This window comes from Somniosus microcephalus, unplaced genomic scaffold (assembly GCF_052327205.1).
Source record: "Somniosus microcephalus isolate GS21.2 unplaced genomic scaffold, FLI_Smic_1.0 unresolved_chr7, whole genome shotgun sequence".
NCBI classification, from domain to species: Eukaryota; Metazoa; Chordata; class Chondrichthyes; order Squaliformes; family Somniosidae; genus Somniosus; species Somniosus microcephalus.
In genome coordinates this window covers 10,221,488-10,246,697 of record NW_028225185.1, presented here as the reverse complement: position 1 = coordinate 10,246,697, position 25,210 = coordinate 10,221,488, and the positions used below count along the sequence as shown (strand labels likewise).

General features: G+C 53.1%; 1 protein-coding gene across 3 annotated transcripts in view; it reads right to left on the bottom strand.

Annotated features, from left to right (window-relative positions):
* The window catches only part of LOC147086512 (CDC42 small effector protein 1-B-like), a 50,217-nt gene extending 25,741 nt beyond the window's left edge, over positions 1 to 24,476 (bottom strand). The window contains exons 1-2 of one of the 3 annotated variants that reach the window (XM_085978602.1): positions 24,208 to 24,476; positions 6,872 to 7,221 (exon numbers count right to left, since the gene is read on the bottom strand). In XM_085978602.1, the coding sequence (XP_085834728.1) occupies positions 6,872 to 6,925 (54 nt within the window). In that variant the 5' untranslated portion in view covers positions 6,926 to 7,221; positions 24,208 to 24,476. Of the gene's footprint in view, positions 1 to 6,871; positions 7,222 to 8,483; positions 8,622 to 8,648; positions 8,795 to 24,207 lie in introns of those variants that run through there. The other 2 variants (XM_085978604.1, XM_085978603.1) reach the window with 2 other exon arrangements.
* Between the last annotated feature and the right edge of the window lie 734 nt (positions 24,477 to 25,210).

Here is a 25,210-nt window from a genome sequence, read left to right as displayed (position 1 = left end):
TCTTGTAGATGGTACACACTGCAGCCACGGTGCGCCGGTGGTGGAGGGAGTGAATGTTTAAGGTGGTGGATGGGGTGCCGATCAAGCGGGCTGCTTTGTCCTGGATGGTGTCGAGCTCCTCGAGTGTTGTTGGAGCTGCACTCATCCAGGCAAGTGGAGAGTATTCCATCACACTCCTGACTTGTGCCTTGTAGATGGTGGAAAGGCTTTGGGGAGTCAGGAGGCGAGACACTCGCCGCAGAATTCCCAGCCTCTGACCTGCTCTTGTTGCCACAGTATTTATGTGGCTGGTCCAGTTAAGTTTCTGGTCAATGGTGACCCCCAGGATGTTAGAATCCGTACAGTTCTACAGGCAGAAGATGCCCAGCAGTACCCTGCCCAAGGGACTGTCTAAGAGCATCCCAGCAGGTCTATCCTGTCAACCAACACTCACAGGAATTGTCAAACGGGTAAAGAATTAGGTCCATCTAAATTACCTTCTACCATCCTGGTAATCACATGAGGCGACACTTTCCAGTAAGGGCAGCGTTGGATAGAAGGAAGAACCCTTGTTGGTCAGAATCCCCCCCATAGCCTGACATTCACGGCCTGAGGTACACATGGACACTAGAGAAGCCGGCAGCTCGGTTTCTCGCCTCTCACCCACTCCCGCCTCCCAATTCATCTCCTCTAGCTTTAAATAGCAAACACTGCTTCCCTACAGACTTGAGCATAAAAATCCAGGCCAACACTCCCAGTGCCGGTGCCGAGGGAGCGCCGCACTGTCGGAGGGGCGGTGCCGAGGGAGCGCCGCACTGTCGGAGGGGCGGTGCCGAGGGAGCGCCGCACTGTCGGAGGGGCGGTGCCGAGGGAGCGCCGCACTGTCGGAGGGGCGGTGCCGAGGGAGCGCCGCACTGTCGGAGGGGCGGTGCCGAGGGAGCGCCGCACTGTCGGAGGGGCGGTGCCGAGGGAGCGCCGCACTGTCGGAGGGGCGGTGCCGAGGGAGCGCCGCACTGTCGGAGGGGCGGTGCCGAGGGAGCGCCGCACTGTCGGAGGGGCGGTGCCGAGGGAGCGCCGCACTGTCGGAGGGGCGGTGCCGAGGGAGCGCCGCACTGTCGGAGGGGCGGTGCCGAGGGAGCGCCGCACTGTCGGAGGGGCAGTACTGAGGGAGCACCGCACTGTCGGAGGTACTGTCTTTCGGATGAGACGTTAAACCGAGGCCCCGTCTGCCCTCTCAGGTGGATGTAAAAGATCCCACAGCCACTATTGGAAGAAGAGCAGGGGGGAGCTCTCCCCGGTGTCCTGGGGCCGATATTTATCCCTCAACCTACATGACTAAAAAACAGAGGATCTGGTCGGTATCACACTGCTGTTTGTGGGAACTTGCTGTGCGCAAATTGTTCTAATGGAAACATGGCAGCCAGTGACTACACTTCAAAAAGTACTCGATTGGCTGTGAAGCGCTTTGGGACGTCCTGAGGTCGTGAAAGGCGCTATAGAAATGCAAGTCTCTCTTTTCCTTCTCACTTGCGGGGTGTGTGTGTGTGCAACGCACTCACAGAGAACACATGGAGAACAAGTCTCGACAAAAGCCCGATTTCGGTGCTCCCTGTTTCTGGTTTGTTTCCATGAGTCGCGTATAAAACCCTCAACGATCCCCAGAAACGTTTCCCAATGCAACAGCTTCAAACACCGAGCTCTTTAAAACGCACAGTGTGGGGCTGATGAAGACCCACCCCAGTATGACCGCAGGTGTGTCCACTGAAAACACACACAGCGATGCGGAATACACTGGCCCTGTTCCTGGGACTAGGGACAGGGTCACTGGCAAGGCTTGGAAGCTAAGCAGAGCCAGGCCTGGTTAGTACCTGGAGGGGTGACCATCAGGGAAGACCAGGTGCAGAAGGTCACGGAAGGAGCCCCGAGGAGGGGCGGTTGGTGAGAAGGTCACGGAAGGAGCCACAGGAGGAGCGGCTGGTGAGCAGGCCCGGGCGGTGGGCTGAAGATTGTTGGACAGGAGGAATGGTGGAAATGGAATGGCGGCGCGCACCGACGCAGCGGCTTTGCTTCTCCCAGTCATGGGAGCTTGCAAGATCACATTTCATTGTTCATGTACTTGTGCAATGACAATAAAGTTGAATTATTGTTATTATATTTTTCTCTCCCCCAGAGTGCTAATGACATCACTGGGCATAAAGCGCCACATCTTCGAGAAGGACAAATAAAACAGAGGGCTCTACCCCTATCCCCACCAGCCCCCCACTCCATCACCTCGGGGTTAAATCCACTTCCTCATACAAATCGAGCTCCCCGACTAGCCCTGGAAAATGCTTGTGTGCAGCACAAACGCTAGCACAGACCAGTTGGGCCGAATGGCCTCTTTCTGTGCTGTAACATAGAAACATAGAAGATAGGAGCAGGAGTCGGCCATTCGGCCCCTCGAGTCTGCTCCGCCATTCAAGGAGATCATGGCTGATCATCCAAATTCAGTACCCTGTCCCTGCCTTCTCCCCATATCCCTTGATCCCTTTTGCCTTAAGAAATATATCTAACTCCTTCTTGAATATATTTAATGAATTGGCCTCAACTGCCTTCTGTGGTAGAGAATTCCACAGGTTCACCACTCTCTGGGTGAAGAAATTCCTCCTCATCTTAGTCCTAAATGGCTTACCCCTTATCCTTAGACTGTAACCCCTGGTTCTGGACTCCCCGGCCATCGGGAACATCCTTCCTGCATCTAGTCTGTCCAGTCCTGTTAGAATTTTATAAGTTTCAATGAGATCCCCTCTCATTCTTCTAAACTCCAGCGAGTACAAGCCCAATCGACCCAATCTCTCCTCATACGTCATTCCTGCCATCCCAGGCATCAGCCTGGTGAATCTTCGCTGAACTCCCTCCGTGGCAAGAACATCCTTCCTCAGATAGGAGCTTCCTCAGCTTCTCCAACCTGTCCTTGTAGCAAAGATCCTCCATCCCCGGAACCATTCTGGTCAATCTCTGCACCCTGTCAAGGGCCTTCACATCCTTCCTAAAGCGTGGTGACCAGAACTGGACGCAGTTGGGGCCTAACCAGCGCTTTATAAAAAGTTCAGCATAACTTTTCTACTTTTGTGCTCAATACCTCGATTTATGAAGCCCAAGAGGAGATCATGGCTGCACAGCACCTTACTCGCCTTAGCTCCGTATCCCTCGATACCCTTACCAACAAAAATCTATCGAGCTCAGTCTTAAAAACCCTTATTGACCCTCAGAATCCACAGCCTTTTGGTGGGGGGGGGGGGGGGGGGGGGGGGGAGAACAGGGAGGAGAGTTCCAGATTTATACTACCCTCTGTATGAAAAAGAAACTAAAAATCTTGTGTCTGCAAGCACTTTTCCCCCCCACATTATAAATTCCTGTGTTAACATTTCAAATCGAATCTGCCTGTGTAAATGTGTCACGCTCCAATTAAACCCTCCCCCCACCATGATTTATGACGTGAAGCAAGGACACAAATGTAAACAGGGGCTGAATTAGGTCTGTGTGTTCCGGTACAACTGTCCCCACCCAAAAACCCACACTTGGTCTCCAGTCCCACGAGTGCAATACGATATTGTGTCACCCACGGCGAAGATTACACGCCCAAATCCGAGCGAAATGCAAGGCTCAAGGAAAAACGATGGCTTGGCTTTATCCACCCAACTGTGCTCCTGGCTAGAACCCTGCCAGGTTGACACGAGTCCCCTCCAGGTACCTTTACACTGTCGCACCGGTTTGAGCAGAGCACGCTCGGCACGTCTCCCCGGCTTCCCCCGGGCACCGTCTGCTTTGCCAGAGTCAAAACCAGCATATCACAGAATCTTCGCCGAGATAGTGGCCGCGGGATCTTTTACATCCACCCGAGAGAGCAGATGGGGCCTCGGTTAAACGTCTCGTCCAAAAGATGGCACCGCTGACAGTGCGGCGCTCCCTCAGCACCGCCCCTCTGACAGTGCGGCGCTCCCTCAGCACCGTCCCTCCGACAGTGCGGCGCTCCCTCAGTACTGCCCCTCCGACAGTGCGGCGCTCCCTCAGCACCGTCCCTCCGACAGTGCGGCGCTCCCTCAGTACTGCCCCTCCGACAGTGCGGCGCTCCCTCAGTACCGTCCCTCCGACAGTGCGGCCCTCCCTCAGTACCGTCCCTCCGACAGTGCGGCCCTCCCTCAGTACCGCCCCTCCGACAGTGCGGCCCTCCCTCAGTACCGCCCCTCCGACAGTGCGGCGCTCCCTCAGTACCGCCCCTCCGACAGTGCGGCCCTCCCTCAGTACCGCCCCTCCGACAGTGCGGCCCTCCCTCAGTACCGCTCCTCCGACAGTGCGGCGCTCCCTCAGTACTGCCCCTCCGACAGTGCGGCCCTCCCTCAGTACCGCCCCTCCGACAGTGCGGCGCTCCCTCAGTACCGCCCCTCCGACAGTGCGGCCCTCCCTCAGTACTGTCCCTCCGGCACTCCCTCAGCACTGGCACTGGAAGTCAGCCTGGATTTTTGTGCTCGAGTCTCTGGAGTGGGGCTCAAACCCCCAACCTTCTGACTCGGATGTGAAAGAGAGAGAGCTACCCACCGAGCCACGACTGACAGTTTGTTAAAAAAAACAGTAAAGCTCCAGGCACCTCCTTGGCAAATAATGTGCAGTTCTGGTATTACTTCTGTGGGGGTGGGGCAAGGGGTGGAGTGACGAGGCAAGGATCTGCTCGACCCCCCCTCAGCATTGTGAAAATAGGAGGGGCTTGGAGCCTGCCCAGAATTTAGCTCAACTAGTCGCACTCTCGCCTCTGGGTCGGAAGATCATGGGTTCTAGATCCACTCCAGGACTTGGAACAAACAATCAACCTAAAAAACAAACAGCTTCAGTTGTCTCTCACCTTCCTGCAGTTTCCCACAAAACAACAGCGAGTGCCCTTCGACTTAAAGCACCTTGAAGTGTTCCACATTTAATTATTTAAGAGCCAGAGGTGGCTCAGTGGGGCAGCACTCTCACCTCTGAATCAGAAGGTCATGGGTTCCAGTCCCACTCCAGAGACTTGAGCACAAAATCCAGGCTGACACACCCAGTGCGGTACTGAGGGGAGCGCCGCACTGTCGCAGGGGCGGTACTGAGGGGAGCGCCGCACTGTCGCAGGGGCGGTACTGAGGGGAGCGCCGCACTGTCGGTACTGAGGGGAGCGCCGCACTGTCGCAGGGGCGGTACTGAGGGGAGCGCCGCACTGTCGCAGGGGCAGTACTGAGGGAGCGCCGCACTGTCGGAGGGGCGGGTACTGGGAGAGCGCCGCAATGTCAGAGGGGCGGTACTGAGAGAGCGCCGCACTGTCGCAGAGGCGGTACTGAGGGAGCGCCGCACTGTCGGAGGGGCAGTACTGAGGGAGCGCCGCACTGTCGGAGGGGCGGTACTGAGGGAGCGCCGCACTGTCGCAGGGGCGGTACTGAGGGAGCGCCGCACTGTCGGAGGTGCCGTCTTTCGGATGAGATGTTAAACAGAGGCCCTGTCTGCCCTCTCAGGTGGATGTAAAAGATCCCATGGCCACTATTGGAAGAAGAGCAGGGGGGGCATTCTCCCCGGTGTCCAGGGGCCAATATTTATCCCTGAACCAACATCACTAAAAACAGATAATCTGGGTCATTATCACATTGCTGTTTGTGGGAGCTTGCTGTGTGCAAATTGGCTGCCGCGTTTCCTACATTACAACAGAGACCACATTTCAAAAGTACTTCATTGGCTGTAAAGCACTTTGGGACTGCTGGAGATTGTGAATGGCGCTGTATAGAATCATCGAATAGTACAGCACAGAAGGCCATTCGGCCCATCGAGTCTGTGCCGCCTCTTTCGATGAGCAATCCAGTCAGTCCCACTCCCCACCGCTCTTTCCCCAGATCCTTGCAATTTTTTTCTCCTTCAAGTATTTATCCAATTCCTTTTTGAAGGCTACTATTGAATCTGTATCCACCGCCCTATCAGGCAGCGCAGTCCAAATCCTGACCACTCGCTGCGTAAAAAAGTTCCACCTCGTGTCGCCTCTGGTTCTTTCGTCAATCACCTTCAATCTGTGCAATTTCTTGCCGTGGAGGGAGTGCAGCGAAGATTCACCAGACTGATACCTGGGATGGCAGGAATGACGTATGAGGAGAGGTTGGGTCGATTGGGCTTGTACTCGCTGGAGTTTAGAAGAATGAGAGCGGATCTCATTGAAACTTATAAAATTCTAACAGGACTGGACAGACTAGATGCAGGATGTTCCCAATGGCGGGGGAGTCCAGAACCAGGGGTCACAGTCTAAGGATAAGGGGTAAGCCATTTAGGACAGAGATGAGGAGGAATTTCTTCACCCAGAGAGTGGTGAACCTGTGGAATTCTCTACCACAGAAGGCAGTAGAGGCCAATTCATTAAATATATTTCTTAAGGCTAAAGGGATCAAGGGATATGGGGAGAAGGCAGGGACAGGGTACTGAATTTGGATGATCAGCCATGATCGCATTGAATGGCGGAGCAGGCTCGAGGGGCCGAATGGCCAACTCCTGCTCCTATCTTCTATGTTTCTATGTGCCCTCTGGTTATCGATCCTTCTGCCATTGGAAACAGTTCCTCCTTATCTACTCTGTCAAAACCCCTCATGATTTTGAACGCCTTTATCAAATCTCCTCTTGCCCTTCTCTGCTCCAAGGGAGAACAACCCCGGCTTCTCCAGTCTCTCCACGCAACTGCAATCCCTCATCCCTGGAACCGTTCTGGTAAATCTCCTCTGCGCCCTCTCCAAAGCCTTCCTGTCCCTCCCAAAGTGCGGTGCCCAGAATTGGAGGCAGTTCTTTCCTTCTAGCCTGTAGTTTACCTCCAGAGAAGTAAGGAAACGTTCTAAGCAGTAAACGGTCGACCTCTACTTACCGGTTGGGTCTTCTCCACTTCCGAGCAGCCAAAACATAACCAAAAGTCACTCATTTCCTCGGGCCTGGTCAGACGCCTCCCAGACGAGTTAGATCAGCTGAGGTACAAGTCCTTCTCTCCACCTCCCCACCCCAAGAAACGCACGTCAATTGGGGTCAAAAGAGCACATGTGGCAGTCCCGAGACTGAAGCCGGGTTTATCCCCCTTCGTCCGCAGGTCAAGGAGATGGGGGGGGGGGGGGGGTGGGGTCGGAGGCTCGTTCCTCGGTGGGAGCTGGCAGCTGTCGAACGTCAAAGCTCAGGACGGCGATCTTAAAAATTCTCTTCCCGCCGCCCCGCTTGGATCCGTACCTGTTTTTGGAGGAGAAGCAGATTAGCAACTAAAGCTCAGGATCGATGCCAGGCGGAAAATTAAACTGAAAGGTGGTTAGAATTCTTTCCTGGCGCAAAATAAGAAGCATTTCAACTCCCACCGGGGCCTCGCTACTGGAGTGCAGCCCAGAATGGGAGCAGTCTTTCTCCCTCCACCCACTCCTCTCCCCTAGTGCTGGCACCTTGGGAGCACAAATCTCCCACCCACCCCCCCCCCCCGCCGCGCCTCTGATCCAAGCGGCAAGTCTTCATCTGCGAGCATCGGCGGACTATTCGACCATGGCGGGCGTCACAGCCACGCCCGATCCTGCGCGCGGCTCGCTCTATTCAAAAGGAGCCGGCGCAGGCACGATGGGCCGAACGGCTCCCCTTCTGTGCTGTATGATTGCATGAACACGGCCAATTGGGAGCGGGAAGAGACCAACATCCGAACTGCAGAATCACGCACACCCTAATTTCACCATTCTCCCGCCAGGGTAACGGAGACGCCTCTGTCCCGCCACCCCGACCAAACAAGCATCCGTGTACATAAAAGCACCTGAAATCCCTACCGCCCGTTAACGGGGACGGCAAGAGAGGCTCTCTCACTTGCATTTCCGCACATTTCCCCTTCCCGTTTTGATATGCAAGTCAATCTCTCGCGAGAAAGATTCGCATAGATATGGCAACGCTAGCACGATTGTGGGATGGCCCCGCAAATCGCTAAACCCACCGGCTAGTGTCACACCCAGAAAGCCCCAGGTTCAAACTGAGCTGAGTTCGCAGATGTCTACAGCACAGGAGGAGGCCATTCGGCCCATCATTGCCTGTGCCGGCTCCTTTGAAAGAGCTCTCCAATTAGTCCCACTCCCCCCTCCCCCTGCTCTTTCCCCACAGCCCTGCAAATGAACCTTCTTCTAGTACATGTCCTAATTGCCTTTTGAAAGTATTGAATCCGCTTCCACCAGCCTTTCAGGGAGTGCGTTCCACATCTGAACAACCCTCTGTGCGTGAAAAAATTTCTCCTCATTTCCCCTTTAGTTCTTTGGCCAAGTCAGTGGATTTCAGCAGATTTTCCACCCCTCCCTCCCTCCCCGGCATAATAATCCGGTTGAACGCAACATTCCCAGACATTCGCCAAAGCAATTTGATATCTGACTCCCAGATTTTTGGGGTGTGGTGGCAACAAAGGGAAGGAGCGAGGGTCGAGGGGGACAAGGTGTTGAAGGGAATGGGCCGCGAGATTCCCAACGGGCTTTTACCTCGGAGTTCTCTGCCCTGAACTATCGAGCAGCAGCAGTGCAGCTACACAGCAGAAGCCAGCGGCAGGCTCGTTCAGCCTGTCAAGATTAAGGAACAGGGTGCGACACGTCTGTGAGAAAACATCACGAGGCCCGATCAGACACCCGCAGGAGATCAGCACAGACCTGTTAAGACATCCGATGACACACCGACTGCCAGTTTAACCCATGCGCCTTCGAGCAGGCTGCGTCCCTGCTCCGACTCGCAAGGGGTGGGTAAAGGAAAAGCAATCTCTTTTTTTTTTATAAAGTAGGTCAAGCGACCACGTTTAAGTCAAATTGCCACAAAGGGACCCTCCAAGCCACAAAATAAAATAAACCTTTGTTCGTTCGATTTTCCGGCATGGGATGGATTTCTTTTCCCTCCAGTTTTCTCTTTCAACTCCCCACACCCAATCCCTCCCCGCCCCAAAGAGGCTAATCCCCGCTGGGGTGCGTTTCGCCTTCCAACACCCAATGATTGGCAATCCTTCACACCAGAGGCCAGTCAGCTGTCCGATTAACCATGTGGGGCATTGCAGGGAAGCCCAGGGCTGATCTTGGCAGATTCCCGTGTACGTTTCCCAGAAAGGGTCACTGGAAAAACGATCAGGCATCGGGACCCTTGCCGATCCCCCTCCCTTCACCCCAGGGTCACTGAGGATAATTATAGGGCCCCTCCCCAGCCCGCGATCAGCAGTGGCTCAGTGGGCAGCACTCTCTCTCGTCTCCGAGTCAGGAGGTTGTGAGTTCAAGCCCCACTCCGGAGACTTGAGCACAAAAATCTAGGCTGACACTCCCAGTGCCGGTACCGAGGGAGCGCCGCACTGTCGGAGGGGGCGGTACCGAGGGAGCGCCGCACTGTCGGAGGGGGCGGTACCGAGGGAGCGCCGCACTGTCGGAGGGGGCGGTACCGAGGGAGCGCCGCACTGTCGGAGGGGGCGGTACCGAGGGAGCGCCGCACTGTCGGAGGGGCCGTCTTTCGGATGAAACATTAAACTGAGGTCTCATCTGCCCCCTCAGGTGAACGTAAAAGATCCCACGGCTAGTGTTTCGAAAAAGAGCAAGGGGTGTTCTCCCTGGGGCCAATATTTATCCCTCAACCAACATCATTAAGACAGATGACCTGGTCATTACCACATCGCCGTTTGCGGGAGCTTGCTGTGCGCAAAGAGGCTGCCGCATTTCCCACATTACAACAGTGACTACACTTCAAAAGTACTTCATTGGCTGTAAAGCGCTTTGGGATGTCAGTGACGGAGATAAGGAGGAGGAAAATCAGCCAGGATCCCTGCCCGAGCCACACCGCAACCCCCTGTGGAAAATAAAGAGCACATGTGTATACGTATATGGGGCGAAGACAGGACTGGGCTTAGCTGTGATGCCGCCACAGTCCAACAGCCTGAAGGAAAGACTTCCATTTCGGTTGTGCCTTTCACAACTCAAGGATGTCCCAAAGTGCTTTACAACCATTACGTACTTTTGCAGTGTAGTCACTGTTGTGACATAGGAAACACAGCAGGCAATTTGTGCACAGCAAGATCCCACAAACAGTACTGTGATAATGACCAGATCATTATTTTTTTGTAAGTGATGCTGGTTGAGAGATAAATATTGGCCCCAGGACACCAAGGAGCACTCCCCCTGCTCTTCTTCAAAATACTGCCCCTCCCGACAGTGCGGCGCTCCCTCAGTACCGCCCCTCCAGACAGTGCGGCGCTCCCTCAGTACCGCCCCTCCGACAGTGCGGCGCTCCCTCAGTACCGCCCCTCCGACACTCCCTCAGTACCGCCCCTCCGACAGTGCGGCGCTCCCTCAGTACCCGCCCCTCCGACAGTGCGGCGCTCCCTCAGTACCGCCCCTCCGACAGTGCGGCGCTCCCTCAGTACCGCCCCTCCGACAGTGCGGCGCTCCCTCAGTATCGCCCCTCCGACAGTGCGGCGCTCCCTCAGTATCGCCCCTCCGACATTACGTACTTTTGCAGTGTAGTCACTGTTGTGACATAGGAAACACAGCAGGCAATTTGTGCACAGCAAGATCCCACAAACAGTACTGTGATAATGACCAGATCATTATTTTTTTGTAAGTGATGCTGGTTGAGAGATAAATACTGCCCCTCCAGACAGTGCGGCGCTCCCTCAGTACCGCCCCTCTGACAGTGCGGCACTCCCTCAGTACCGCCCCTCCGACAGTGCGGCGCTCCCTCAGTACCGCCCCTCCGACAGTGCGGCGCTCCCTCAGTACCGCCCCTCCGACAGTGCGGCGCTCCCTCAGTACCGCCCCTCCGACAGTGCGGCGCTCCCTCAGTACGGCGCTCCCTCAGTATCGCCCCTCCGACACTCCCTCAGCATTGGCACTGGGAAGTGTCAGCCTGGATTATACGCTCAAACTGCTGGAGCGTGGGCTCAAACCCGCGACCCTCTGACGCCGAGGCGAGACAGCTACCAACAGAGCCACCGTCAAACTGCCGGCCGACACGCACTTGGCCCAGGCATGACCTGCGTAATAATTTCCTCCGGCTTCCTCCACCGCACGACATTAAAGATCTTGTTCTGGAAAACACACGGTGACCTCCTCACCTCGCCGAGACAGGAGAGCAAACAACAGGAAGAGGACTCAGCGAGCTGGGTGTCCAGATCAACACAGCCTTGTCTGGCTTCACACACTCTTGAAGTTTGTTAAGTCGCCCAGCTTCCTACTGGGGAAGAGGCGGCTGATGTGGATTAGAGTCAGATTTTACAAGGTGCTCAAAGTGCGGCCTAGTTCAGGCTTTTCAAAACCGACAAGCAGGTCTCCATTAATGACTTGGATATGAATGTAAAAGGTATGATCAGTAAGTTCGCGGATGATACAAAAATTGGTAGGGTGGTAAATAGCGAGGTGGGTAGCCTCAGTCTGCAGGACGATATAGGTGGGCGGAGCAGTGGCAAATGGAATTTAACCCGGAAAAGTGCGAGGTGATGCACTTTGGGGGGACTAACAAGGCAAGGGAATACACAATGAATGGTAAGACCCTAGGCAAGACAGAGGGTCAGAGGGATCTGGGTGTGCAAGTACACAGATCCCTGAAGGCGGCGGAACAGGTGGATAAGGTGGTAAAAAAGGCATATGGGATACTTGCCTTCATTAGCCGAGGCATAGAATATAAGAGCAAGGAGGTTATGATAGAGCTGTACAAAATGCTAGTTAGGCCACAGCTGGAATACTGTGTGCAGTTCTGGTCGCCACACTACAGGAAGGATGTGATCGCTTTGGAGAGGGTGCAGAGGAGATTCACCAGGATGTTACCTGGGCTGGAGCGCTTCAGCTATGAAGAGAGACTGGGCAGATTGGGTTTGTTTTCCTTGGAGCAGAGGAGGCTGAGGGGGGACATGATTGAGGTGTACAAAATTATGAGGGGCATAGATAGGATGGATACTGAGGAGCTTTCTCCCTTAGTAGAAGGGTCAATAACTAGGGGGCATAGATTCAAGGTAAAGGGCGGGAGGTTTAGAGGGGATTTGAGAAAGAACTTTTTCACCCAGAGGGTGGTTGGAGTCTGGAACTCACTGCCTGAAAGGGTTGTGGAGGCAGGAACCCTCACAACATTTAAGAAGCATTTGGATGAGCACTTGAAACGCCATAGCATACAAGGCTACGGACCAAATGCTGGAATATGGGATTAGATTAGGCAGGGCTTGATGGCCGGCACGGACACGATGGGCCGAAGGGCCTCTATCCGTGCTGTATAACTCGATGACTCTATGACTAAGACCCACACACCCAAAAGGGGATTTTCCCTCGTTTTGAGCTTCCCAATCCTCACATCAACAACAACTTGCATCTAAGAATTCAACTCAATTTCATTTGTCACATATAACCAAATACAACAAGTGAAATCCAGTCAGTGAAATGCTTTTTCCTTAACGAGCCGAGCGCACCAAGCAGCAAAGGACACTTGGCTGCCTGGTACGCACGGAGCCCGCAAGGACGGCAGCCATCTTCATCGGCGCCATCACAATGGGGTCCGCTCTCGCCTCGATCCGCCTTTCCCGCACTCCTTTGACGCCTTTAGCCTCGTGAAACCTCCCGAGGCGCTTCACGGGAGCGAATATCAAACAAAATTCGACACCGAGCCACACCAGGAGACTTTTAGGACCGGTGACCGAAAGCTTGGTCAAAGAGGTCGGTTTTTAAAAGGAGATTCTTGAAAAGAGGCGGAGAGGTTGAAGGAGGGAATTCCGGAGCTTGGGGGCCTCGATGGTCGAAGGCACGACCGGGACGTCCTAAAGCACTTTACAGCCAACGAAGTACTTTCTTTGAAGTGTGGCCGCTGTTGCAATGTAGGAAACGCGGCAGCCAATTTGCGCACAGCAAGCTCCCGCACACAGCAACGACACAAGTGATCAGATAATCTGGGGGTTTTTTTTGTGGTGTTGGTTGAGGAATATATGTTGGCCAGGAACCCGGGAGTCACTACATGTCAAAAGTACTTAAGCAGAATACTGCGGATGCTGGAAATCGGAAATAAAAACGGAAAATGCTGGAAACGCTCAGCCAGCCAGGCAGCATCCGTGGGGAGATCTGGCCGAGGGTCAGCGACCTGAAACGTTAACACGGTTTCTCGCCCGACCTGTTGAGTATTTCCAGCATTTCCTGTTGTTTGCCCGTCTCCCCGCTGTGCTCGCTGACCTACTCTGGCTCGCGGTTAAGCAGCGCCTCGATTTCAAAATTCTCCATCCTTGTGTTCAAATCCCTCCATGGCCCTCGCCCCCCTCCCTATCTCTGTAACCCCCTCCAGCCCCTACACCCCTCCCTATCTCTGTAACCCCCTCCAGCCCTACACCCCTCCCTATCTCTGTAACCCACTCCAGCCCCTACACCCCTCCCCATCTCTGTAACCCCCTCCAGCCCTACACCCCTCCCTATCTCTGTAACCTCCTCCAGCCCCTACACCCCTCCCTATCTCTGTAACCTCCTCCAGCCCCTACACCCCTCCCTATCTCTGTAACCCACTCCAGCCCCTACACCCCTCCCCATCTCTGTAACCCCCTCCAGCCCTACACCCCTCCCTATCTCTGTAACCTCCTCCAGCCCCTACACCCCTCCCCATCTCTAACCTCCTCCAGCCCCTACACCCCTCCCTATCTCTGTAACCTCCTCCAGCCCTACACCCCTCCCTATCGCTGTAACCTCCTCCAGCCCCTACACCCCTCCCTATCTCTGTAACCTCCTCCAGCCCTACACCCCTCCCTATCTCTGTAACCTCCTCCAGCCCCTACACCCCTCCCCATCTCTGTAACCTCCTCCAGCCCTACGACCCTCCGAGATCTCTGCACTCCTCTAATTCTGCCCTCTTGAGCATCCCGATTTTAATTGCTCCACCATTGGCGGCCGTGCCTTCAGCCGCCTGGGCCCCGAGCTCTGGAATTCCCTCCCTCCCTAAACCTCTCCGCCTCTCCCTCCTCCTTTAAGACGCTCCTTAAAACCGACCTCTTTGGCCCAGCTTTTGGTCAACTGCCCTAATTTCCCCTTATGTGGCTCAGTGTCAAATTTTTTCTCTTAAAGTACTCCTGTGAAGCACCTTGGGACGTTTTACTACGTTAAAGGCGCTATATAAATACAAGTTGTTGTGCCAAAAGTAATTAATTGACAGTAAAAAATTAAAACTCGGGACATCCTGAAGTCTTGGAAGATGCCAATTGCCTCTCTCCCTAACCCCCACCCACCCCACCCACCCCACCCCCGGTCCCAACTCCTGCTGATGATCATGCGCCAGGGAGGAGGAGGCGGAGGAGATTGAGGTGGAGCAGGAAGAGAAATTCTCCTCACTCGCCACGGACGTCTTGGGACTCAACGCTCAAACAAAAAGCAGTCCGACCGGTTTGTTCTGTGACTCAATCCAAGAGACGGAAACCTGGTAACACCGTAACCCAGAGGGAGCAAGTCCTGGGGCGGGCACAGCGGCTTTGCTGGGATCGCAACAAGTTAAAACACTTGAGGGCGTTAATGGCGCGCAAAGCAACTGGCGCCCGGGCGCGGCGATGTTTGCGCCGCCCGCGAAATTGACCAGACATTTTGCGGCGGCACTAAACACTACCGCCACGATCCCCTGCGGCGGCAGATCGTGACGCCAGTCGAGCGCGCAGCGCCCCGGACCGGATATTGAGTGGCGCCCCCTGCCTTCCCGCCTGCCGCTAGCAACGACAGGTTGAGGGGAGCGTTTTGCAGTCGGAAAGGGACTGGGGGAGCGCTATTTAAAGGCGGCCGCTTCCTGCCGGCGACATTTTTGCACCGCGCATTCTGAGAGAGAGAGAGAGAGAGAGAGAGAGAGAGAGACTGACTTCTGGAGCGATTCAACGCTGTGAAGGAGTTTTGGGGACTGAGCAGCACTTTGCAGGTTCATTTTGATTTGACCTTCCTTGTATCGATTTAGAAGACTGTGGGGGCTGCACTCTGAGCTCTTTCCCTGGGCCTCTCCATTGTTCTTTCCAGCAGATTTGATGTACAGGTCTCTCCAGGCCACGATTCAAGGCTGCATTGAGCAGGGTGTGGATGGGGAGCAAGATCGACCCTCCCCTTTAAGAACTGGCCGGCGCCAGTGTGTCTGTGTTCCATCGCTGACTGACATCACATGAGCTTCACCAGCGCTCTGAGGTAGCGCCTCGCTCCTCGGCATTAGTGCCTTGAGGTGTGTAGCGCCTGATTTAGCGCTCCAATCACCTCCAGGGGCGATAGAAGCCAAGTTTGCCGTCGGAGGCGATAATTAGTGCCAGGCGCTAAACTTTGCGCTCGGACGATAATCGCGCCCCAAACGGGGCGATACCGAATTTCTCCCCCTCGAGTTCCATCCTCCCTCGGCTCGGTCGGTGGCTGGATTCACTGCCCAGCGTGGTGCCGAGTGACACAGACCAGGAACTTGCTGCCGCCAAGGCCTGCTGGGTTTTTCCAGCTGTGGGGAAGGGGAGGAAGAGATGTTAAACCGAGGCCCCGTCTGCCCTCTCAGGTGGATGTAAAAGATCCCACGGCCACTATTGGAAGAAGAGCAGGGGGGAGTTCTCCCCGGTGTCCTGGGGCCAATATTTATCCCTCAACCAACATCACTAAAAACAGATGATCCGGTCATTATCACATTGCTGTTTGTGGGAGCTTGCTGTGCCCAAATTGGCTGCCGTGTTTCCCACATTACAACAGTGACCACACTTCAAAAAAAGTACTTCATTGGCTGTAAAGCACTTTGGGACATCCTGAGGTGGTGAAAGGCGCTATGCAAATGCAAGTTCGTGTGTTCTTTACATCATTTCTCCTCTTGCCCCCACCCCATAGGTGTTGCCTCTCAGTCAAGCCGGATCCTGCTCCCACACCCACACCTGGTGCCCACACACAACTTGCATTTACATAGAGTGTGGAAAGTGCCCCGAGATGCTTCGAAGACGAAGAAAGAAAGAAAATGCCTTTCATAGCCTCGGGACGTCCCAAAGCGCTTTACAGCCAATGAAGTACTTTTTTTGAAGCGTAGTCACTGTGGTAATGTAGGAAAACGCAGCAGCCAATTTGCGCACAACAAGATTCCTCAACTCCACTTTCCCGTGCTATCCCCATATCCCTTGATTCCCTTAATATTCAAAAATCTATCCTGAATATACTCAACGACTGAGCCTCCACAGCCCTCTGGGGTAGAGAATTCCAAAGATTCACCACCCTCTGAGTGAAGAAATTTCTCCTCATCTCAGTCCTAAATGGCCGACCCCTTATTCTGAGTCTGTTACCCCTGGTTCTAGACTCCCCAGCCAGGGGAAACATCCTCCCTGCATCTACCCTGTCAAGCCCTGTAAGAATTTTGTATGTCTCAATGAGATCACCTCTCATTCTTCTAAACTCTAGAGAATATAGGCCTAGTCTACTCAATCTCTCCTCATAGGACAATCCCCCCATCCCAGGAACCAGTCTGGTGAACCTTCGTTGCACTCCCTCTATGGCAAGTATATCTTTCCTTAGGTAAGGAGACCAAATTGGTACACAATACTCCAGGGGTGCTCTCACCAGGGCCCTGTATGATCGCCTGTTCATTACTCTGCCAGTCTCGCTCCGAATTAACCGGCTGTCCCAGCACTGCCAACTCACTGGTCCGCGGGCCGCACATGTTCGGTAGCCTGTCTCACCCGAGTCCCTGGCTTAAGGGTGGGGTGGGGGAGGGGGGCCGGTGTCTCTGGAAGAGGCGGTCTCTTGCTGAGGGTACCCAGCCTCCATCAACTCTTTGCCCAATTGGCCATTCTCTGCACAAACCCACACTGCAAACTTCGGGGAAACTATTCGACGACCTGTGGCATCACACTCGAGCCCAGTCCTGTCCTCAAGTCGGACGTGCAAAAATGCATTTTATTAGGGATCAGGAGCAGGTACCCTGGTTGACTTCCCCCACCCACCCCCCTCCCTATCCCAAGGACACTGAGGCAGTGTATTACCCCTCCCCCCGATTAATTTATCAACCAGGGCCAAATCCAGGACTTTGGTAGTTTGAGGCTCAACAACACAACTCAGTTAACTATTGTGTTTTCTTTTCCTTGTTTTCCCCCAAGTATTATGCCCAATGGAAGCTGGAGGAAAACCACAGAGGAGTGGGTAGGGTCTGAGGTGGTGATGTTCTAACACACAGCGGGGGCGTGCTTTACAAGCCAAATGAGTGTTGGAATTTCCTTTGTCAACGGATACCTGGGTGTGAGTTACAGGCTGGAATCTAATCGAGGGGTTCGGGGGGGTTTATATATAGAATAACGGATACCTGGGTGTGAGTTACAGGCTGGAATCTAATCGAGGGGTTCGGGGGGGTTTATATATAGAATAACAGATACCCGGGAGTGAGTTACAGGCTGGAATCTAATCGAGGGGTTCGGGGGGTTTATATATAGAATAACAGATACCCGGGAGTGAGTTACAGGCTGGAATCTAATCGAGGGGTTCGGGGGGTTTATATATAGAATAACGGATACCCGGGAGTGAGTTACAGGCTGGAATCTAATCGAGGGGTTCGGGGGGTTTATATATAGAATAACGGATACCCGGGAGTGAGTTACAGGCTGGAATCTAATCGAGGGGTTCGGGGGGTTTATATATAGAATAACGGATACCCGGGAGTGAGTTACAGGCTGGAATCTAATCGAGGGGTTCGGGGGGTTTATATATAGAATAACGGATACCCGGGAGTGAGTTACAGGCTGGAATCTAATCGAGGGGTTCGGGGGGGTTTATATACAGAATAACGGATACCTGGGAGTGAGTTACAGGCTGGAATCTAATCGAGGGGTTCGGGGGGTTTATATATAGAATAACGGATACCCGGGAGTGAGTTACAGGCTGGAATCTAATCGAGGGGTTCGGGGGGTTTATATATAGAATAACGGATACCCGGGAGTGAGTTACAGGCTGGAATCTAATCGAGGGGTTCGGGGGGTTTATATATAGAATAACGGATACCCGGGAGTGAGTTACAGGCTGGAATCTAATCGAGGGGTTCGGGGGGTTTATATATAGAATAACGGATACCCGGGAGTGAGTTACAGGCTGGAATCTAATCGAGAGGTTCGCTGGGTTTATATATAGAATAACGGATACCCGGGAGTGAGTTACAGGCTGGAATCTGATGGAGGGGTTCGGGGGTTTGACTGAATCATCCAGTTGCCAGCGAAGTAGCTGTTCGTGATCAGATTTGGCGGTGGGAAAGGCGGGGTGCTGCCAGGGTGGATGTGCCGGGTGGCCGTGTCGGGTGGCCAACGGCGGGAGGTCACGGGATGAAATCTCCGGGAAAACATCCCAGTAGAGTTGACAAGTTCAACCCTATTTATATGTAGAACAACAACGGCTCGCCGGGAGCGAATTGCAGTAACTTTGGAATCTAATCGAGGGTTCAGACATCATAAATGTCCGGAACAAAGCTCAAAGACTTTACGATCATCGCGAAGGCACCGAGCCCAGATTTACGGGGGTTGGGTTTTTTCTTCCCCCAAAAATAGTCGGATTTTATTTTTTAAAAACACACAGTTGTCAGTTTACTGCGTGGTTTTATCCCGTCCTGTGCGCAAGTTGTCTGCCGTGTTTGAAGAAGGAGTTAGATATATTTCTTAAGGCTAAGGGGATCAAGGGATAGGGGGAGAAGGCAGGGTCAGGGTACTGGGTTTGGATGATCAACCATGATCTCATTGAATGGCGGAACAGACTCGAGGGGCCGAATGGCCGACTCCTGCTCCTATCTTCTATGTTTGCAACATTACAACAGTGGACCACACTTCAAAAAAAAGTACTTGGTTGGCCATGAAACGCTTTGGGACGTCCGGTGGTCGTGACTAGCGCTGGAGAAACGCAAGTCTTTCTTTTTCGCATGCCCATTATTGTGGCAGGACCAACCCCAAGAGCAGATGCTGACTGCCTCTGGGCTCCATATTATTGGCCTGTGATGGCACTCACAGACCAGGACTGAAACTGGAATTACAAAGTCCTAATTACAAGATTAGGGAGGAAACACTGATGGGAGGCACCACACAGTGCGTGGAGAGGTGGGGGGACAGACTGATGAGGGGGATCGGCACACCTTGTCCCAACACCGCACGAAGCATGAGCCAACACAGTGGCACCGCCGATTGGGGAGGGCGGCCTGCCGACCCAACTAAACTGTCTCACCGCCCGACTCCCCAAAGCCTTTCCACCGCCTACAAGGCACAAGTCAGGAGTGTGATGGAATACTCTCCACTTGCCTGGATGAGTGCAGCTCCAACAACACTCAGGAAGCTCGACACCATCCAGGACAAAGCAGCCTGCTTGATTGGCACCCCTTCCACCGCCTTAAACATTCACTCCCTCCACCACCGGCGCACCGTGGCTGCAGTGTGCACCATCTACAAGATGCACTGCAGCAACTCGCCAAGGCTTCTTCGGCAGCACCTCCCAAACCTGCGACCTCTACCACCTAGAAGGACAAGGGCAGCAGGCGCGCGGGAACACCGCCACCTCCAAGTTCCCCTCCGAGTCACACACGCCATCCCGACTTGGAAATATATCGGCCGTTCCTTCATCGTCGTTGGGTCAAAATCCTGGAACTCCCTCCCTAACAGCACTGTGGGAGCACCTTCACCACATGGGACTGCAGCGGTTCAAGGCGGCGGCTCACCACCACCTTCTCAAGGGGCAACTAGGGATGGGCAATAAATGCTGGCGTTGCCAGCGACGCCCACATCCCATAAACTAATAAAAAATAAATAAAGAGGCAGATAACCACATGTAGCAAAACAGTCATAAAAAGGGCCCGGGTTTGGGTGGGTGGAAGAGTAAAAGACAGTGGGAGGAGGAGAAGGAGCAGGGAAAGTGACTGAAGGCAAGCTTGAAGGGGTAGGTTTTAAGGAAGAGATAGATGTTTCAACGAGATCACCTGGTCCACCGTGCTATAAGATTCTGAGGGGGATTGACAGGGTAGATGCCGAGAGGCTGTTTCCCCCTGGCTGGAGAGTCTAGAACCAGGGGTCACAGTCTCAGGATAAGGGGTCGGCCATTGAGGACTGAGATGAGGAGGAATTTCTTCACTCAGCGGGTGGTGAATCTTTGGAATTCTCTGCCCCAGAGGGCTGTGGATGCTCAGTCGTTGAGTATATTCAAGACTGAGATCGATGGATTTTTGAACTCTCGGGGAATCGAGGGATATGGGGATCGGGTGGGAAAGAGGAGTTGAGGTCGATGATCAGCCGTGATCTTATTGAATGGCGGAGCAGGCTCAAGGGGCCGAATGGCCGACTCCTGCTCCTGATTCTGGTGTTCTTAGAAGAGAAGTCTAGAGTGTCGGAACAGATATGAGGGTTGGTAACCAGAGGACACAGATTTAAGATAACTGGGGAGTTGACCATGCTTTTCTCTTACAAACAGTGAGTTGTTGAGATCTGGAATGCGCTGCCTGAAAGAGCGGAAGCAGATTCAAATAATAACTTTCAAAAAGGAGAATTGGATAAGTACGTGAAGTGGAAAAATTTGCAGGGCCGTGGGACTAATTGGAGAGCTCTTTCAAAGAGCCGGCACAGGCGCAGTGGGCCGAATGGCCTCCAGCTGTGCCGAGAGATTCTTTGACAACACGCAATGGCTGAAGACTCGCCCCACCACCAGCAAAACGCCCTGGCCCAAAGTGTGGAATATTACCATACCTGTAGATACAAGCAACCACCAACACCCTCACTGCAGCAGTGTACTCAAAGTGAGCAACAACATGGAAACCAGAGCAAGCAATTGAGAGTGAGAGCGAGCGCAAGAGCGAGCGCGCGCAAGAGCGAGCGAGCGAGCGCAAGGGAGAGCGAGCGCAAGGGAGAGCGAGCGCAAGGGAGAGCGAGCAGTCTTCAGCTCTTCCAAAAAACGCTGCCAGTGCTTGCTCCCACAAAAAAAATCCATTCAATCCCCAAAATCCCAAGAACCTGACTGATTCACCCACCATAAAACCAGTGGCTCTGGGAAGGCTGTGTCAAAGATCTAGGCTGACACCCCCAGCGCAGTACTGAGGGAACGCTGCCTGGTCTTTCGGAGGAGACCTTAAACAGAGGCCCCCCACCTGCCCTCTCAGGTGGATGTAAAAGATCCCACGGCCGCTGTTTCGAAGAAGAGTGGCGGGGGGGTCTCCCCCGGTGTCCTGGGGCCAATATTTATCCCTCAGTCAACATAAAAAAATGATCTGGTCATTGTCACAGAAATTTTACAGCACGGATGGAGGCCATTTCGGCCCATCACGTCCGCGGCAGCCAACAAAGCCATCCGGCCTAATCCCACTTTCCAGCTCTTGGTCTGTAGCCCTGTAGGTTACGGCACTTCAAGGGCACATCCAAGTACTTTTTAAAAGTGATGAGGGTTCCTGCCTCGACCACCCTTTCAGGCAGTGAGTTCCAGACCCCCGACAACCGTCTGGGTGAAAAAAGTTCACCTTAACTCCCCTCTAATCCTTCTCCCAATTACTTTCAATCTCTGCCCCCTGGTTATTGACCTCTCTGCCAAGGGAAATCGGTCCTTCCTCTCCACTCTATCCAGGCCCCTCATAATTTTATACACCTCAATTAAATCTCCCCTCAGCCTCCTCTGTTCCAAAGAAAACAACCCCAGCCGATCCAATCTTTCCTCATCGTTAAAATCCTCCAGTCCTGGCAACATCCTGGTAAATCTCCTCTGTACTTCTCTAGTGCGATCACATCCTTCCTGTAATGTGGTGACCAGAACTGTATGCAGTACTTGAGCTGTGGCCTAACCAGCGTTCTGTACAGTTTAAGCATAACCTCCCTGCTCTTGCCTTTATTAGCCGAGGCACAGAATACAAGTATTCCGTAGGCCTTCTTAACCACCTTATCTACCTGGCCTGCTACCTTCAGGGATCTGTGGACATGCACGCCAAGGTCCCTTGGATCCTCTGCACTTCTCAGCGTCCTACCATTTAATGGGTATTCCCTTGCCTTGTTAGCCCTCCCCAAATGCATTACCTCACACCTCTCCGGATTGAATTCCATTTGCCACTGTTCTGCCCACCTGACCAGTCCATTGATATCTTCCTGCAGTCACACTGCTGTTTGCGGGAGCTTGCTGTGCGCAAATTGGCTGCCGAGTTTCCTACATTACAACAGCGACTAAACTTCCAAAAAAAAAAGTACTTCATTGGCTGTAAAGCGCTTCGGGAATGTCCCGAGGTGGTGAAAGGCACTGGAGAAATGTAAATTTTTCCATTTGAAGGCGAGGTACCTGATGTTAATGATTAACAACCATCGCGTCAGGAGATGCGATATTAAGAATTGCCACCTTGCAGTTTAAAAGGATAAGAAAGTGACCCGGTCAACACTTTCCTCGCAAACCACATGCACAAGGACGACAAAGCACAGAATTCTCGGACAAAAATAATTCTCATTTGTAGGGGGGGTTTTTTAAAAAGGTGAGAAATCCGCTCAAGAAATCGAGTTGAAGGGCTTCCAAGGCGCATAGTGAAAAAAAAGTGGACCTGTTCGTATCAGGAAAGAAAGATCTTGCATTTTATATAGTCCCACATTACAGAAAATACTTCATTGGCTTCATGTCCCGAGGTTGTGAAAGGCGCTATAGAAATGCAAGTCTTTCTTTCCTTTCACCACCTCAGGACGTCCCAACGCGCTTTACAGCCAATGAAGGACCTTCTGAAGTGTGGTCACTGTTGTAAGGTAGGAAGTCACATAAATGGCAACAAGAGCAGGTCAGAGGCTGGGAATTCTGCAGCGAGTGTCTCACCTCCTGACTCCCCAAAGCCTTTCCACCATCTACAAGGTACAAGTCGGGAGTGTGGTGGAATACTCTCCGCTTGTTGAGTGCAGCTCCAACAACATTCGAGAAGCTCGACACCATCCAGGACAAAGCAGCCCGTTTGATCGGCACCCCATCCACCACCTTAAACATTCACTCCTTCCACCACCGGCGTACCGTGGCTGCAGTGTCGACCATCTACAAGATGCACTGCAGCAACTCGCCAAAGCTTCTTCAACGGCACCTCCCAAACCCGCCACCTCTTCCACCTAGAAGGACAAGGGCAGCAGGCGCATGGGAACACCACCACCTCCAAGTTCCCCTCCAAGTCACACACACCGTCCCGACTTGCAAATATATCAGCCGTTCCTTCATCGTCGCTGGGTCAAGATCATGGAACTCCCTCCCCAACAGCACTGTGGGAGCACCTTCACCGCACGGGACTGCAGCTGTTCAAGAAGGCGGCTCACCACCACCTTCTCAAGGGGCAACTAGGGATGGGCAATAAATGCCGGCCTTGCCAGCGACGCCCACATCCCATAAACAAATTTTAAAAAGTAGGCGAGGGGAACGGCCACCTTGACGGTAGATGATCGGGAGAGAGTCCAGAGTGCGTTTTTTTTCCTAAAGTCATGGGAAAGAGTAGGAAATGTTGAAGGTGGCAAGCGGGGAGGAAGGGCAAGTTCTGGAGTTGCGAAGTGACCAGCGAGGGGAGAATCAATAAACTACACAGACAAGAAGGTTTTGCAAGGGAGAAGGGAAGGAAATGTTATAATTTAGCAAGCCCCACACACAGGCCTATTACTCAACCAGCGCCTGATAGAACCAACCATTGTGTATGATTAACTCCAGTTTATAGGGTCAGTCTTTGCTTGAGTCCATACTGAATCAACCTCTTATTAGGTGAAAGGTTTGCCATGAAATTGGGGGGGAAAAACAACCCAAAGGTCTTTATTCCCCTCCCAGCAGAAGTGAAACATTTGCCTTCCTAGTTTTAAGAAAAACCTCCATACAACTGTATTCAGTATAAAAATGGAAAATCCCCCCTCCGAACCGCTTCTCAAAAAGGTCTGCACTAACCAGCAAGTTAAAAAAAAAAATCAAAGCTCCCGTTTAAAATAAAAAGCACTTTAAACTCACAACTTGCATTCTGTGTTAAAGAAAAAACAATCCTGCCCCATTACAAGTCTGAAGAAGTTACACAAACGCATTCTCCAAGTTTAAAAAAAAGTGCAACTTTTTTTAAAAAGTATTCAATTTCTCTCTCTCTTGCAAACCGCCGGTTTTATATTCAAGTTTCACCGGTAGATTTCCAGCCGGCAATCCCATTGAATCGTCGGATGAGTCCCGGCTACAGAAAGAACTTTTTGGGGAGTCCAGAAACTTTTCAAAAAGAACTTGGGGAGAACTTTTTTTCCCCCGTACTCACCCACTCCACCCCCTGCCCTCTTACCTTTTGTTAGCTCCTCTCTGGTTTCCCAAGTAGATGAAAAAGTCGAGCTTTCTTTTATTAAAATATATCAGACCACTTTTCTCCTCTATCCTTTCACACTTTGTGGAAATCCTTTCTTGTTCGGTGTCTGCTCTGAGGTGTGGCTCCAACTCTCACTCATTGCCAGTGACTCACTGCCTTAATCTTGCTCTAGACGAACCGAACCTCCCAATTTCTCATGGTTGGAAAAAGGAGGTGGAATAAATAAAACAGGACGCCACCTCTGGATGTAACTGTTGCTGACAACTCTTAACGAATGTGAAAGGTGTGCAAATTTAAGGGCGTGTTCTGCAAAAAAATAAATAAAGAAGTGGTTAGCACCAAACGCAAGAGCCGTGTGTATATAGAATGTGTGAGGTTGCAGCCCCTATTCCATTATTTGATGAGGGCTGCTCCTCGATTTTTGGCTGCACTTCAGTCCCCATGCTCCTGATCTTCGGTCACCCGGTGCAGAGGGGAGCGGGCAGGGTCGGGCGGACCTCCTCGTAGGACTGCTCCTGGGCCTGGCCAAAGTGGCCATTAACAGGTCCAGGCAGCGGGGCGGGCGGTCGAGGGGGTCGTTCGGCCCCATTGCCCTGCCTCTCTTCCGCGGCTATGTTCGCGCCCGGGTGGCCCTGGAGATGGAGCACGCGGTGCCCGCCGGCACGCTCGAGGCCTTCCGAGACCGGTGGGCGCCGCGGGGACTGGAGTGCATCGTCACCCAGGCCGGGGTGATTTTAATTAAATTTGATAAGTCTTAAATATTAATCTAGGGTTTTCTAAGCTTTTTTACAGTCCAATTGTTCGGTCGGGAGAGTGGGAGGCTCCGTTCGGCGATGGAGAAGAGTGTCAACCAAAGTCTGCCGGATCTGCACAACCCTCCACTGGGAGCGCCGACCCTCATCTGTGTGAATTCCTGGAGACCCGATATCTGGATGAACAAGTGAAGACAACCAAGAAGCTTGTGGAGACTGTAACCCATACG